General features: G+C 37.2%; 1 protein-coding gene across 3 annotated transcripts in view; it reads left to right on the top strand.

Annotated features, from left to right (window-relative positions):
* The window catches only part of CNTN1 (contactin 1), a 357,489-nt gene extending 346,507 nt beyond the window's left edge, over positions 1 to 10,982 (top strand). For all 3 annotated transcript variants that reach the window (XM_004765541.3, XM_004765542.3, XM_045072974.1), the window contains one exon: positions 8,499 to 10,982. In XM_004765541.3, coding sequence (XP_004765598.1) covers positions 8,499 to 8,575 — 77 coding nt within the window. In that variant the 3' untranslated portion in view covers positions 8,576 to 10,982. The remainder of the gene's footprint in view (positions 1 to 8,498) is intronic.
* Positions 10,983 to 14,944: the final 3,962 nt, after the last annotated feature.

The following is a 14,944-nucleotide window of genomic DNA, read 5'->3' as shown; positions in this document are numbered from 1 at the left end:
CTAAAGCAAAATAAGTAAGCCAATATACACAGATACCATAAAAAAATAGATATCTAACAGAAAGAAAGTAATGAAAAAATGTGGAAAAATTCTGTTTTGTTTTATTTTCTGATTTCTCTTTTGTTTTCTTTCCCAGAAACTCTTAAAACCAACTGGGGTAAATATCCATTACTTCATTTTGTCAAAGGCAGATAGTTAATGCTTAAATAATTGATTTAAAATTGAGAAATGTCTTCACATTTTCCTCCAGAGACCTATTTGAAGCAAACCCAACTAAGTACCTTTCTAAAAAGCCACCTCCTCTAATTTTAATAAGCAAAAGACAGTTTATAAAAATGATTTTTGTAGATGGCCTTAAGGAAATTTTAACATTAACCTCACTAATTTGCAGGCATTTTATTGCAAATTTTATGCCAGTTTCCAGGCAAGTAAAAGTTTCCTGCTCTTTAAGTATTTCAGTGGTAGAGCTCAGCTCTATTCTACATTCTCATTATTGATAGTGTTTAGACAAGATGAAGAATAGGGGGGTGCCTGGGTGGCCAGTGAGTTAAAGCCTCTGCCTTCGGCTCAGGTCATGATCCCAGGGTCCTGGGATTGAGCCCCGCATTGGACTCTCTGCTCAGTGGGGAGCCTGCTTCCTCCTCTCTCTCTCTCTGCCTGCCTCTCTGCCTACTTGTGATCTGTCACATAAATAAATAAAAATCTTAAAAAAAAAAAAAAAAGATGAAGAATAGGGTGGGAGCCTGGGGTGGTGGGATAAGGGAATCAGGAAAAGGAAAAAGAAGGAAAAATAGGGTGCAGTTTCAAGAAATGAATCAACCAAAACCAAAATTTTCATAAAATCCCAATCAATGTTCAAGACAAATTTTGAAATGATTTGCTTTTGCCTCAGTGGCTTCATATTGCTTAGGTGTTCAGTCCTACACGAAAATTAGATTGCTTAAATTTTGTGTTAATTATCTTTGTAAGAAAACTCATCTAGACTCTAAGTTATATTTCCATATCTCAAAGTCAGAAACAGCTCTTCCCCCTTTAACCTTTGTTTTCACCCATTTCTGCCACAAATTTAAAAAAAAAATAAGCATCACTTTCCAACCTTATATGATAATCCAGTGGAGAAACAGATACTATTAAATAGTTATCTAAAGGGTGTAGAGTTAGTAAAAGATAGATGAAGAATTCCTAGCTGGTTAGGCTAACCAAAACCAAAACGCTTCACCACTACTTAACCAGGCTAAATCCTTATGATTGATTGAATTTGTAACATGACAAACTCCTTCTAGGTCTTCCTGTACAAATAAATTAAGGTCAGAAGTGGTGATCTTACACAGACCCAGCCATAGTGGTTTATTAAATTTCTTAGCTCATTCTTCATGTAATTATCACCGCTGCTGAAATTCCAGATCTTAAAGTAAAAGTAAATATAACCATATGTAATTGTATACTCCAACCCTAAAAAAAAAAAAAAAAAAAAAAAAAAAGCTTCCAGACTTATAGTGTTTTAGTGTCTAATGCTGCACCTATCCTGAGCGGCTTTCAATGTTTACTCATAAAAATGCCTCTTGTACTGTCACTAGTTTACAGAAATAAATGATCCTTAAGTCTTCAGTAGCTAAATAGATCACTTGCTTTTCTTATCTTGATTGGCCTCAAGCAATTAGAAAAATATGTGAAAGTTGAGGAAGGCAGTTTAGAGAGGGGAGCAATTGGCTGAAGCATATTTTTCCCATTACCACAAAACACGTTTTCCAAAATTATGGACAGAATATTACTCTTGTGGCATGTTTCTTGACAAAAAGATTATGTAGTCAACAAATGGAGAAGATAAGAATTATTCTATTTTGCTTTTGGTGACTCCGTGTGCATTTGAAGTTTTTAGTTGAGGTGTATTGTTTTTGTCAGAACTCCTGCTTTACTTCTTGATCCCCATAGCGTTTTTCTACGGTTCTGCTTTACTTCTGATCCCCACAGTACTGGGGTAAGTAGTAATCCTCCTGAGATCAGAAGGAACATTGACATTTAAGTCTCCTTGCTTCTCTGGCTAGTTCTATCACAGAAATGCACTAATTCAGCCACAGTAATTGATCTAGGGGAGGGTATGTGACCCAGGCTATGCAAATCTGAATCTTTCCTTGATTCTCAAATTCCTCATACCAGTGAGATCATGTGATAATTGTCTTTCTCTGATCGACTTATTTTGCTTAGCACAATACCTTCTAATTCCATCCACATCATTGCAAATGGCAAGGTTTTGGGTTTTTTGATGGAGATATATATATATATATATCACATATATATCACATCTTCTTTATCGATTCATCTGTTGATGAATTTGACTGTGTGGACATTGCTGCTATAAACATCGGGGTGCACGTGGCCCTTCGGATCACTACATTTGTATCTTTAGGGTAAATATCCAGTAGTGCAATTGCCAGGTTAGCATTGGAGAGGGTAAGTGCTATGGTGAGAAAAAAAATTAATTAATTTAAAACAAACAAACAAAAAATGAAATGTAAATATTTTAACTAGGACAAACAGCACATTAAATCATGAAAAAAATAAGAATTATTCTTTGAAAGTTTTCTCACTACAGTTTGGGTAAAAAGGTGTCATCTTTTTGCTCTTGAGAATATAAGGCTGTGAGCTTGGAGCTCTTGTCTAGCTTGAGGAGAAATCTGTCTCAGAATTTGAGACAACATGCAAAGGAAGAAGAGATGAAAGTCAGAAACATGGAGGACACAGGGGTTCACATCTGTGGTTGTAGTTGTTCCAAAGCGGTATGACACTGGCTTTTTAGTTGGGTTCCTGTTACTTGAAGCCAAAGATCCAAACTACAGTGCCACAGAGGAGATAACACTTGAGCTGGTCCGCTGCAAGAAAATTCAGTATGCCCAGTCTTGACAGGTGGAAGGACATTCTAGGATATTTGTGCTCTAAAAGGACATGTGTGTGATTAGGGAATAACAAGTGGACATGTGTCTCAAATATAAGTTATATGCAGGGGACACCTGCTTTTTGTATTGTTTTGCTTTGCCTTCCACTGATCTGCTTTTCCAAAAATACAATGCAAGATATCAATACCAAGAAATAAACATCAAATTTAGTATGAATTACTAAAGTAGGAATAAATAATATAATAATTATATATAATAATCATATATAATATAATAATTATATATAATAATATAGAATAATGTAATATTTATAATATATGTCATATATATAATATAATAATAAACAGGAGTTTTCTATTAGCTGTGCATTTTCTGCTTTACATAAGGCAGCTGTTTTCAAACTGTGATAAGTAGACCCCCACATGTTGTATGGAGTGACAGGCTTGAGGAAGTAAAGGTACCAGCATGAACGTGGAGGAGGGAAAGCTGGTAGTCTGCTGCAGAGGGTACAAATAAATAAGGTCAGAAATGCTAATCTTCCATAGACCCAACCATAGTGGCTTATTAAATTTCTTAGCTTATCCTTTATGTAATTATCACTGCTGCTGAAATTCCACATCTTTGAAAAAGGCATCCCTTTCCTTCCTACTTCAGTAATGAACTTCTACATACGATTGTTTCTTTTTTCTTTTTTTAAGATTTTGTAAATTTATTTGACACAGAGAGAGAGAGAGACAGCACAGAGGGAACGCAAGCAGGGGGAGTGGGAGAGGGAGAAGCAGGATTCCCACTGAGCAGAGAGCCCAATGCGGGGTTTGAGCTCAGGACCCTGGGATCATGACCTGAGATGAAGGCAGACGCTTAACAACTGAGCCACCCAGGCGCCCCTTCGTATGATTGTTTCTAAAGAAAGGTTATGCTGCTAAAAATACTTAAGAACTATCGGTAGGCATCTTCTCAGTTCTCAGAATACAGCCATGAGACATATTATTATCCCCATTTTATAATGAAGGAACAAAGACTTTAAAAGATTAACATGCTCAAGATTGCCTAGCCAATGAAAGGCAGAGGCAGGATTTGGACTTTGCTTGGCCCCAGAGGCCTTACTGTTATCTGCCACACACTACTGTTCCCAGTACACTCATGGCTCCTACCAGGATAGTGACCTGCTCACTGATCCTCAGGTTTGTCTGTTCATGCTGTGGAAACCAGAACAGCTGAAGACCAAGTACAAACCTGCAGTCCGATAGGTAGTCAGACTCCCTGTAACTGACTGGATGCAGCCAGAAACAGACCAGAGCAGTTGTGGAACACCACTCAAGTGGGAAGGAGAACCTTCTTGACATAAGGTTTAAGTGCCTGCTCAGACTTCAGAAGGGCTTTTAAGGGAAATAGTGATCAGTTGTGTATCTGCTCTTTCTGAGGCTGACAGAGGGAGGAGAAGCAGGGATTAACTAAGGTTGGGGGCCGTCATGAAGGGAGCGTGATTGAGCAACTGAGTATTCCCAGTAATAGGTGGAATGTGAAGTCCTGGGCATCTCTGGTGACGCAGCACTAGCCACTCAATGAGGGGGTCATTATGGTGTTTTATAGCTGTGGCGTAACCTTATCTCCAGTTAAGCTTACAGCTGGCACTATCTGTATGTCATACCAACCTGAATAAAGACGTGTGGTTTTGTTCTTCCATCCAAGCTGACTTTTCACTCTCAGTCCCAGATAGACTTACACTCTTTCACTTCTCTAAGCTTGCTGCTATCCCAGCAGTTCTGTTGGACTCAACACTTTTCAACAGCAAACATCTACTGACATGTGCCTAATACACTGAGTATATATTAAGCATGCCTCTAGGCAGTGGGGAATCAACCATCTTGCCTTCCCAAAGCCCAGGGCAAATTATAAGAGTGAAAGACAAATTGGAGGATCTCTGGACAGAACAGTAAAATAAGTGCCTTTTAAGAATATATATTTTTTTTACTTTTACGTCATCTCTACACCTAATGTGAGGCTTGAACTCACAACCCTGAGATCAAGAGTCACATGCTCTACTGACTGAGCCAGCCAGGCACCCCAATAAATGCCTTTTTGATATGTGGGTTTTTTTTTTTTAAGATTTTCTTTTTTTTGAGAGAGAGAGTGAGACAGAGAAGCAGACCCCCTGCTGAGCAGGAAGCCTGATGCAGGGCTCCATCCCAGGACCTGAAGATCATGAGTTGAGCTGAAGGCAGACACTTAACTGACTGAGCCATCCAGGCGCCCCGATACGTGTTTTTAATATCATCTCTCCAATAGGGGAAAAAGTGATTTCCTGAGGAAAAGGATTAATGGGAATGGGCAACCCCTTTCCTTTCCCCAGGTGCCTAAAAGTTAGAGAGATTATGCAACAGAGAGGACATAAAATATAAAGAAATACCATACATAAATATAAAGAAATACCAAGGGTTCCACAGGTCCTGTGTTCTCCTTTGCTTTCTTCCTTAAAACTTAACCCTTATTCTGCCCTTTTACTATCTCTCCCATCTTCTGCTCTTCATCAGAAAAGGTTCAGGGCTTAAAGCTGAAAGAATTATTTATAACATTATGGGTCAAGTACTCACTATATACTGCACTTGGTATTTGTCAACACAGCTGAAAATATAATTTGGATATATTCCTTGTCCTGAAGTTGTTCAGAACCTAGAGATATTAACAACTGTGAAAACAAAAAGTGACACGACAGGAAGGAACTCTCTGTCTTATAGCATCATCAGCAGTAGCAATTTGGATTGGACCATGGTGTCCAAATTTAAGCATCAGAAAAGAGATTTGTGAGGCACCTGGTGGCTCAGTGGGTTAAGCCTCTGCCTTCGGCTCAGGTCATGGTCCCAGGGTCCTGGGATTGAGCCCCGCATCGGGCTCTCTGCTCAGCGGGGAACCTGCTTCCCCCTCTCTCTCTGCCTGCCTCTCTGCCTACTTGTGATCTCTCTCTCTCTGTCAAATAAATAAATAAAATCTTTTTTTAAAAAGAGAGAGAAATTTGTATTAAAAAGTGATTATAATTGTTCTCTACTTATCATAAAACTTGCAAAGATTGTTAAGCACTATTTAACTTTTAATTAGGATTTCCCTTCTCAATATATAACTCTCTCCAGCAGGAATCCTTCCTGATGGAAATAATAAATCAGGGTAGTTGAGGTTAAAAAAAAATCAATAAAATTCAATGCAAAAGCTATAGTACTCTAAATAGGCATTACCTTTGTTCTGATCAGGAAAAATGATTCAAGATTGATGACTTGTTCATGTTTGACGTACAGTAAATATGTGAGAGCAAAATATGTTTACTGCATACCATATAATTACTGACATTATACTTGATAGCAGTATTATGATATACATTTTGTTAGATATAAAACCAATATATATTGAAAATGCTTCAAGAATATAGAGATCCCACATTTAAAACGACTTTAAATAGTAATTCAGTCAGGTCTCTAATTTGGGCTTGGAATGTGAAAGAGAATTGAAGATGAAGACCACAATTATATAAGCTTGAGCCATTAGAGAAATTAAATATAACACACATAAACATGAAGAGTTTATTTAAAATAAATCAAATATCCTGATGTTGAAGCCACAAATTATGAAATTGGGTTTGGTTTTCATACTAACACCAAAACTTCAAAATGGCATCCACAATTGACTAAACTTCTTTCTGCAGCCACAGTTTGTATGCGCCAACCCACACATTCAGGCAAGTACGTGAACGTGTATCCGCCCCGATGTAATTTGTGGTCAGAGGACAGAGCAACGCACAGACCCTGCAGTCATTCTCAGACAAAAGTCGTCAGGACAGATCATTTAACTTAGGTCAAACATTGAAAACTAATCTTTTTCTGTGCTATTGAGGTTTATTATTGGTCACCTTATCGGAATAAAATAACATGTGGGCTGTGGCATATTTTAAAAATATCTATGTAGAAAAAGAGAATGAAAAACTACTACGTGAATACAAAGGATTCTTTTTGAAACAACTTAGGTGCTGTGCTTTCTCATAGGTCATTAATTTTCTTTCTTGCCTTTGTTAGTGTGGAGTGGAGTGTCCTTATGCATTTCTAGAACTGGTCCTTTTCCAAAGCGGTCTATACAAAGTGCCAAAAAGATAAGAGTCTGGCGTTTGGAGCCTGGTGGATAGGCAATAGAATCCTGGCTCTGCCCTCTACTGGCCATTGGCTCTAAGCGAGTCATCTTACCCGAATCGGAGTTATGTAATCTATAAAATCAGGATAGTAAGACCCACCATCATTGGTTGTTGGGTTAGTGTCATAAGGTATATGAAAGTCCAACAGAGTGTCTGTCTCATGCCTATAGAGCGGTAAGTAGTAGCTTCCATAGTCTGTATTGGTGTTACCATTGCTCTTCCTCACGTTCTTAGGCAGCAGTGGTATTCGTGCTCTATCAGCAGCTACTTGAGGGCCATTTCTATTGCCCTTGTTGCTCTGCCTTCACTTTTCCACCCTCACTATGCTGCTTATTTCTTTTTCTGGTTCTGATCATACTTCTCTTATGTTTCCATGCAGCACTCAGAACTGCTGACAGGGCACTAGTGAGATACTGGTGTGAGAATAGATATGACCGTCTTTCCTCCGTGGGGAACATGAATGTGCTTTTAATGACTTGTGATGCAAGAGAAATACCCTGACTCTTCCCAGTATAAGAGGAATCCAAAGGGCTCTGTTAACACGGTAGATAATAAGGTTTTAAGGTTTCAAATTAACTTCTACAACTTGACACAGATCTACTATATTTACAAGCCGTTGCTTGTATTTTTTAGCTCAGCATTCGTTCCAGCAGTGTGTTCTTTAAAGGAAGCCTAAGAGATGTGGGGAGTGGAAAGGAAGAGTGTGCCTTCTTGATCCCATTTTTTAGCCTTTTCTCAAGAATTCCAGTGTAGGCAAGATCTGCACCCATAAACTTGACCACAGGAGAAGCCTTTCTAGCTGTAATTAGCCCAAGATGTAATATAAATCCATAATGCATTACATCATATTTAATTTTAATTCATAACACTATATCTCAGGACAATTTTTTCTTAGATAAAAATTTGAATAGATGATTTACTATTATCAAGAATATATTCCTCAAATCATTGTGGGTAAGCACCTAAATGTCTTAAAATCATTGGATATTAAATTTTGCAAAATCTATTCGGTGTACCCATGATATTTTTATCCCAGGTAACATTATTAATATCTTTAGCATATCTTTTTATCTTATTTTTTAACACCTTACATATGTGGGGTTTTTTTTTCCATTTGTTTGTTTGCTTATTTACATATGTTTCTTGACAACACCTTCTGGCAGGAAAACGTAAACACTTGTGATTTTATCAGAAATGATTTATAGGAGTGTGTTATAGAAACAGCCACTTGCTCTCATGCATGAAATTCTTGATCAAGTGTTTTTGTTTTCTTTAAATCACTGATGTACAGAGTTTTGTTTTGTTTTTTTTTTTTTAAAGGAACAATTTGTTTTTCAGGCCTGTCTACTCTGGCTTTCCCCAAGCAGGGTAAATGAGAAATAGTGCCATTCTCAATGAAATAATGTGCCCGTTTTTGGTTTACTCTGCAGGCGTGTCTGCCCTATCACCAAGTCTTCTCGGCTTCCTGCTGCCTGCCCTTGGCATCGTTGTCTACTTGGCAATCTGAACGTGGTGTGACAGCTGCTGTTCCCGGCCCAGCTCAGAGGACATCTCCATCCCTATGATGACTACAGTTCCTTCCAATTCCTGTGGCTCCGCCCAAAGCCAAATAAATTACACTTTAACAAACTATCCAACTGATTTACAACACACGTCATGACTGAGGCATTCAGGAACCCTTTCATCCAAAAGAATAAACTTTTAAATGGATATAAAATAATTTTTAACTCGTTCCAATATGCCTTATAAACCACTTAACCTGATTCTGTGACAGTTGCATGACTTAATCCAATGGGACAAGTTACAGTGTTCAATTCAATACTATAGGCTGTAGAGTGAACGTAAAAATCACCGTACACAGGTGCTTTAAACTTAATAACAAGTTGTGAAATATAATAGAGGTTGAAATGTTGATCGTATGTGGTAAATGTTAAGAGTAATACAGTCTCTTGTACTATTCTCTGTTTCGGGTCCTGCATATTTTTGAATGGCCCCTATCATTCATGACATTTTGAGTTGTCTTAACAAAAGATAGAGTATAACTGAAACATTTTGACATAAATTCCATGACCAGTTCATTTTACTGGATGAGTTAAAAGATTCTGAATATTGAAAGCCAATTCTACAACTTGTTATCAGTATTCTTATTTTGGAAGAAAGTAATTTTCTAAATATTTGTCTTTCAGAATCAGTAATACTTTTAAGTTAGTTGCTTAGTAGTAAAGTTAACATACCATATGAAGATTTTTCTTTACTTTGATATTATGTTCTAAAGTTATTTTATGCTTTTCTTGTCAATTTCAAACCTCAAAAATCACAGCTCTTATCTAGAGAATCATCCTATTGCTGTATTTATTCATACATGGGATGATGAATTTTGAAAAGTAGAGTGCTTCCATTTTTTGAGATGTGACAGTCTTTACACAGCTAGGAATAAATGACAGTTAAATGAATATCAGTGTGATCTAATAATATTCTAGTATCTTTGTTTTTGTGCTTCATTTCTAAGTAAAACCTTGCATTATTGAAGATCTCAAGAAATCACCTGGAGGTCAGAAAAAAAAATCCACAATATACCTTATTTTTTTAAAATTTAGTTTTAAGCTCATTTCCCACTTCAATGCAATACTGAAAACTGGCTAAAAATACCAAATCAATATATTACTAATGGTACCTTGAAAGTATGCGTACTGGAAGGCCAGGAGGAGACAGGTAACGTGTCTGTCCAATGGTGTCTCCCAAGCGTTGGTGCTTCAGGTTTTTATAAGTTGTAAAAAGGAAGACGCACATTTCTTCATTCTCCATGGTGTGCAAGCAAATGTATTTGAGTGTGGATGTGAAAGAAATGGAGTAATAAAGGATTAGCTGGCTCATGAAATAGTGCAATGTCTGATGATTCAGGAGGTGTAATCCTATTTTATTAGCACAACCTTGCTAGCTAATTAGAGATAGAGTTTATCTTTTTAGAAAGGATACCTTATAGGTTCATAAAAAAATATTTACAGGAAGCAAAATAGATCTATTACTACTTTACCCCCCCTTTCTTTAATTTGTATAATTTTTGTACTATATATCTATGTGTAAATGTTTAGAGTTTTCATTATGAAAATATCAATAAATATTTCATTAGTTTACATTCAACTCTTTGTTATAAAATGAAACTTTTTAAAAATAAGTGAAATGGATGATTTCCCAGTGGAAGTATGTCAACAGTCTTAAAATCATTACCAGATTTCATAAAATACCTAATCATTTGAAAAGGAAACAAAATCTCTTCATACTTTAGGGAAACAAATATGCTGTAAGCCTTCTGTACAAATGCTTGTGTTTTCATTGTTACACTTTGGGGTTTTCCTTTTGCAATGTGACCCATGTTGGGCATTTTTATATAATCGACAACAACTAAATCTTTTGCCAAATGCATGCTCGTCTTTTATTTTCTAATGTAGTGCAATAAAGAGCAAACCTGGCTAGATTTTGCATGAAATGGTTCTGAAAGGTAAGAAGAAAACAGACTTTGGAGGTTGGTTGTTTAATTTTAAATTCGTGACGGAGATAAGGTAGATTAAAATCTCTCATACACTGATAACTCAAGCTTTTCATTTCCTCATACAATTGTACAAATTTGACTGGGACCATCAGTTTTCAACTGTTGTCAAACTAACTAATGTATCATCTGCTTAAGACGCAAGATTCTTGATTAAACTTTATATAGATATAGACATATCTGTTGTTTCTTTGTAATTCAGGAAAGGTGGTAGTAATTTTATTTGATACTGATAAATATTGAATTGATTTTTTTAGTTATTTTTTATCATTTTTTCAATGGAGTAGTATAGGACTGTGCTTTGTCCTTTTTATGAATGAAAACAAATTATAAAGAAATAAATGTCTTACTGTTACCCAAGAAATAATAACTGTCCTTTCAATTTACCTAAAATTGAAAATTCATTTTTGGAAGGTTTCTTTATAAGTTCAATAGCACAGAATAAATATTACTTCTTAAGCAACAGTTAATTGTTTGAAAGATTCTGCAAAAAATATACGGATGTAAAGAGACACACACTTGAGACTGCCTGTGTGCACATGTGAACACACACCGGCATTATTTCACTGAAATAAGATTACCTGGTGGAAAACTTCAATTTTGAAGATCTCAGTAAATATCATTCAATCTAATGCTAGACACTAGAACAAACTGCTAAATGCTCAAGAAGCAGGAAAAGGAGAAAGAGAAGGAGAAGCAGCAGCAGGAGCAGCTAGTTCAATCTTGAAGGAGCTGGTTTTCTAATAGAAGAATTCACATAAAAGCGTGACTCTACAGACAGGTCTGATGCAGGTAAAGCCTTCTCCGAATCCTGATTTGGACTAAGCCCAAACTTCTGAATCCCAGGGCTCCCTGTGTTCTGCCTTAACAATCTTCCATGATCTGATTATGATTTATCTTTGGCATTCCAACTTCTCTTCCTGTTTCATGAAACTTGCTTCCACCCCGGAACCTGATTTCCCTTTTGGACCCTGACTCTGTTTCTTAACCCTAAGTATTAGATTACTTCCATTCTAATATTTTGCTTTTGGTATTTGACCTTGGATTGACTCTAGCTCTAATTCCACAGGCTTTGGGAGATCAAAGCTTCTTTCTGTGAGAGTGTTTTCCATGTTAGTGGTTCTCAAACCTGGTTGCCCATCAGGATCACCTGGAGAATTTGAAAAAATAAAATAGAGTCTCTGGGTCCCAGTCCAGACTTACCAAATCAGAATTTGGAAAGTGAGGAACAGGAATCTATATCATTTTAGGTTGTTCAGGAGTGTCTGGTAAGGAGCCAGATTTGAGAATCAAAGACTTTGATGATTACTATAAGCTATATTAACTGATATTTTTAACCCAGTCAACAAGAGCAATATCATGTGTACATACTTTAAGGATCTCTTAAGGAAAAAAAAAATATTTTCTTGGCCTCTCTGAAATGCTAATTTACCGATGACCGAATTTCTTATCTTTTAGTTACATATCTTAAGTATCAAAATGCTATATACACTTTTAGTCTAATAAAAATATCTCAATTTATTTATATCTGAAATCCAAGCAGCAGACTGAAATGTACTTTAGGTTTTTTCTCCAAAGGAATGTGGATTTCCTTTGCTCTTTTTTCTTTTTCATGTCACTTGGTGACTTAATTAAATTTTAATACTTAATTTCCTGAGTCTATAATCTTCTGAAGGTTGTTAATAAAAAGATTGATGAAAGGTGTCCCCTCCACAACTTGAACTTTTTTTTTTTTTTTAGAATAGAAACAAAGTGGTTTTGGATGAGATGACTTTAAAATTAGTTGATGGGAGGCCAAGATTACTTTTCTACATTTTTATAATATCTTAAAAACAGGTTTCACTTTTTAGTTACTAATAACAAATTTGATACGTGGGGTAACATATAACAGTGCCTATGATGCTATTACGAATTTGGTTGTAGATTTGAGTCAAGCTCATCCTAAGGCAAAATTGTGAGATGAAGAACTGGGCCTTCACTTATCCTATCTCCTCAGTAAGGCCCCTTTGTTTTGATAGAAGCTGCCTTGAAAATAGTGCTGAATACTTCATTAGTTTAGTTATAATAGTTTCCTAGGGCTGTCATAACAAATGACCACGATTTCGTGGCTTCAAACAACAGAAATCTATGCTGTCTCACTTCTGGAAGCTACAAGTCTGAAATCAAGGTGCCGGCACGGTTGGCTCTGAGGGAGAATCTGCTCTGTGCCTCTGTCCTAGTTTCTCACGGTTGCAGGCAGTCCTTGACATTCCTTGGCTTACAGCTGCATCTCACCATCTCTGCTTCCATTGTCAACTGGAGTTCTCCTTGAGTGACTTTGTGTCCAGATTTCTTTCTTCTTCTAAGGATGTTAGCCATGGGAGTAGGTCCCCACCCTAATCCAGCGTGGACCTCATCTGAACTCCATGACATCTGCAAAGTCCCTATATCCAAGTAAGACCACAGCCACAGATTCCAGGTGGATATAAATCTTAGGAGTGTGTTATGCAACCCTGTATTCTTCTCCTTTTCCCTTTTTAAAACCTGTATATGTTCCACTCACTCTAATGAGGATATGACTGAAATGCTGCTGTAAGGATACTTTCAGAAAACATTTGTGTTGACAACATACAACAAAGTAAGTTAATCTCAAATGTACTGTGTTAAGTGAAAGAAGTCAGCTTCAAAAGGTTTGTGTGATTCCATCTATATGACATTCTGGGAAAAGTGAAACTCCAGAGACAGAGAACAGGTTCGTAGTTGCCAGGCAGCAAGAGTAGGGAGAGAATCTGACTACTTAGGAATAGCGTCGGGGAACTCTTAGAGGTCATGGCAAGAGTGGGAGGGACCCAAATCTATGCATTTGTTAAAACTCTACAGCATACAAGTTTTACCGTATGGACATTTTTTTAAAACTTTCAAAAATGCAGTTATGAAAGGATCGTGGCTATTGGACAGACTTGTGATCAAATTCTAACTCTATCTGTTATTACTTGTGAGACTTTGGACAAGAAATGTGGTATTTGGAGACAAAGTTTCCTCTTCCATAAAATGAGGATAACACTCCTCAGACATTCGTAATTCTTTCAATTCAACTGATAGACACTCAACTCAAATAAACAGAAGGGGGAAAAAGGAATTTATTGGCTCAAATAGTGGGACCTACAAGATGGACTTGCTATAAGGACTTAAATAATGTTCCCAGGGAACACTCTCCATCTGTTGATTCTGCATCTCTGCATATGCTTCTAATCTCGGGGCAGGAATCCTGGATGCTGACCATTTATGCCTTCCACGTCAGTGGTCCAAAAGGAATAGTGACTCTTTCTGACATTTCCAAATCTCATTAAAGACTCAGACTCTCCCTGGGAGTTTGGTGTATTTTATTTAGCCATCTTGGGCCTCCTGTCTACCCTTCTAGATCACTGGAAGTTGGCAAATACACGGCGACACAAGGAGGGGGACCAGAACCAGGTGTGGTGAAGAAGGGTCAGCAGGTGCCACCACCAAAGAGTGTTAGATAGTAAAAATGTTTTTCATTCCACTTCCTCTTAAAGTTCTAGTCAATTTATACAAATTAAACAAGATAAGAGGGGGCATCTGGGTGGCTCAATGGGTTAAAGCCTCTGCCTTCGGCTCAGGTCGTGACCCCAGGGTCCTGGGATTGAACTTTGCATCTGGCTCTCTGCTCAGCAGGGAGCCTGCTTCCTCCTCTCTCTCTGCCTACCTGTGATCTCTGTCCATCAAATAAATAAATAAAATCTTAAAAAAAAAAAAAAGATAATAGACTTAAGATACCCAACATATAATAAACGCCCAATAAATCTTAAGTCTCCCTTCCCACCATTACTTTTCTTTATTTTTAATTTTTTTTAATTAACGTATAATGTATTATTAGCCCCAGGGATATAGGTCTGTGAATTGCCAGGTTTATACACTTCACAACACTTACCATAGCATATACCCTCCCCAATGTCCATAACCCCAACACCCTCTCCCTATCTCCTTCACCCTGGCAACCCTCAGTTTGTTTTGTGAGATTCAGAGTCTCTTATGGTTTGTCTCCCTCTCAATCCCATCTTGTTTCATTTATTCTTTCCTACCCCCCAAACCCCCCATGTTGCATCTCCACTTCCTTATATCAGGGAGATCATATGACAGTTGTCTTTCTCTTATTGACTTATTTCGCTAAGCATAATACTCTCTAGTTTCATCCACGCAGTTGCAAAAGGCAAGATTTCATTTCTTTTGATGGCTGCATAGTATTCCGTTGTGTATCTATACCACCTCTTCTTTATCCATTCATCTGTTGATAGACATCTAGGTTCTTTCCATAGTTTGGCTATTGTG

This window comes from Mustela putorius, unplaced genomic scaffold (genome assembly GCF_011764305.1).
Source record: "Mustela putorius furo isolate JIRA1106 unplaced genomic scaffold, ASM1176430v1.1 tig00537227_pilon_pilon_pilon, whole genome shotgun sequence".
Lineage (NCBI taxonomy): Eukaryota > Metazoa > Chordata > Mammalia > Carnivora > Mustelidae > Mustela > Mustela putorius.
Note: the sequence above shows the minus strand (reverse complement) of the source record. Positions and strands in the feature narration are given on the sequence as shown.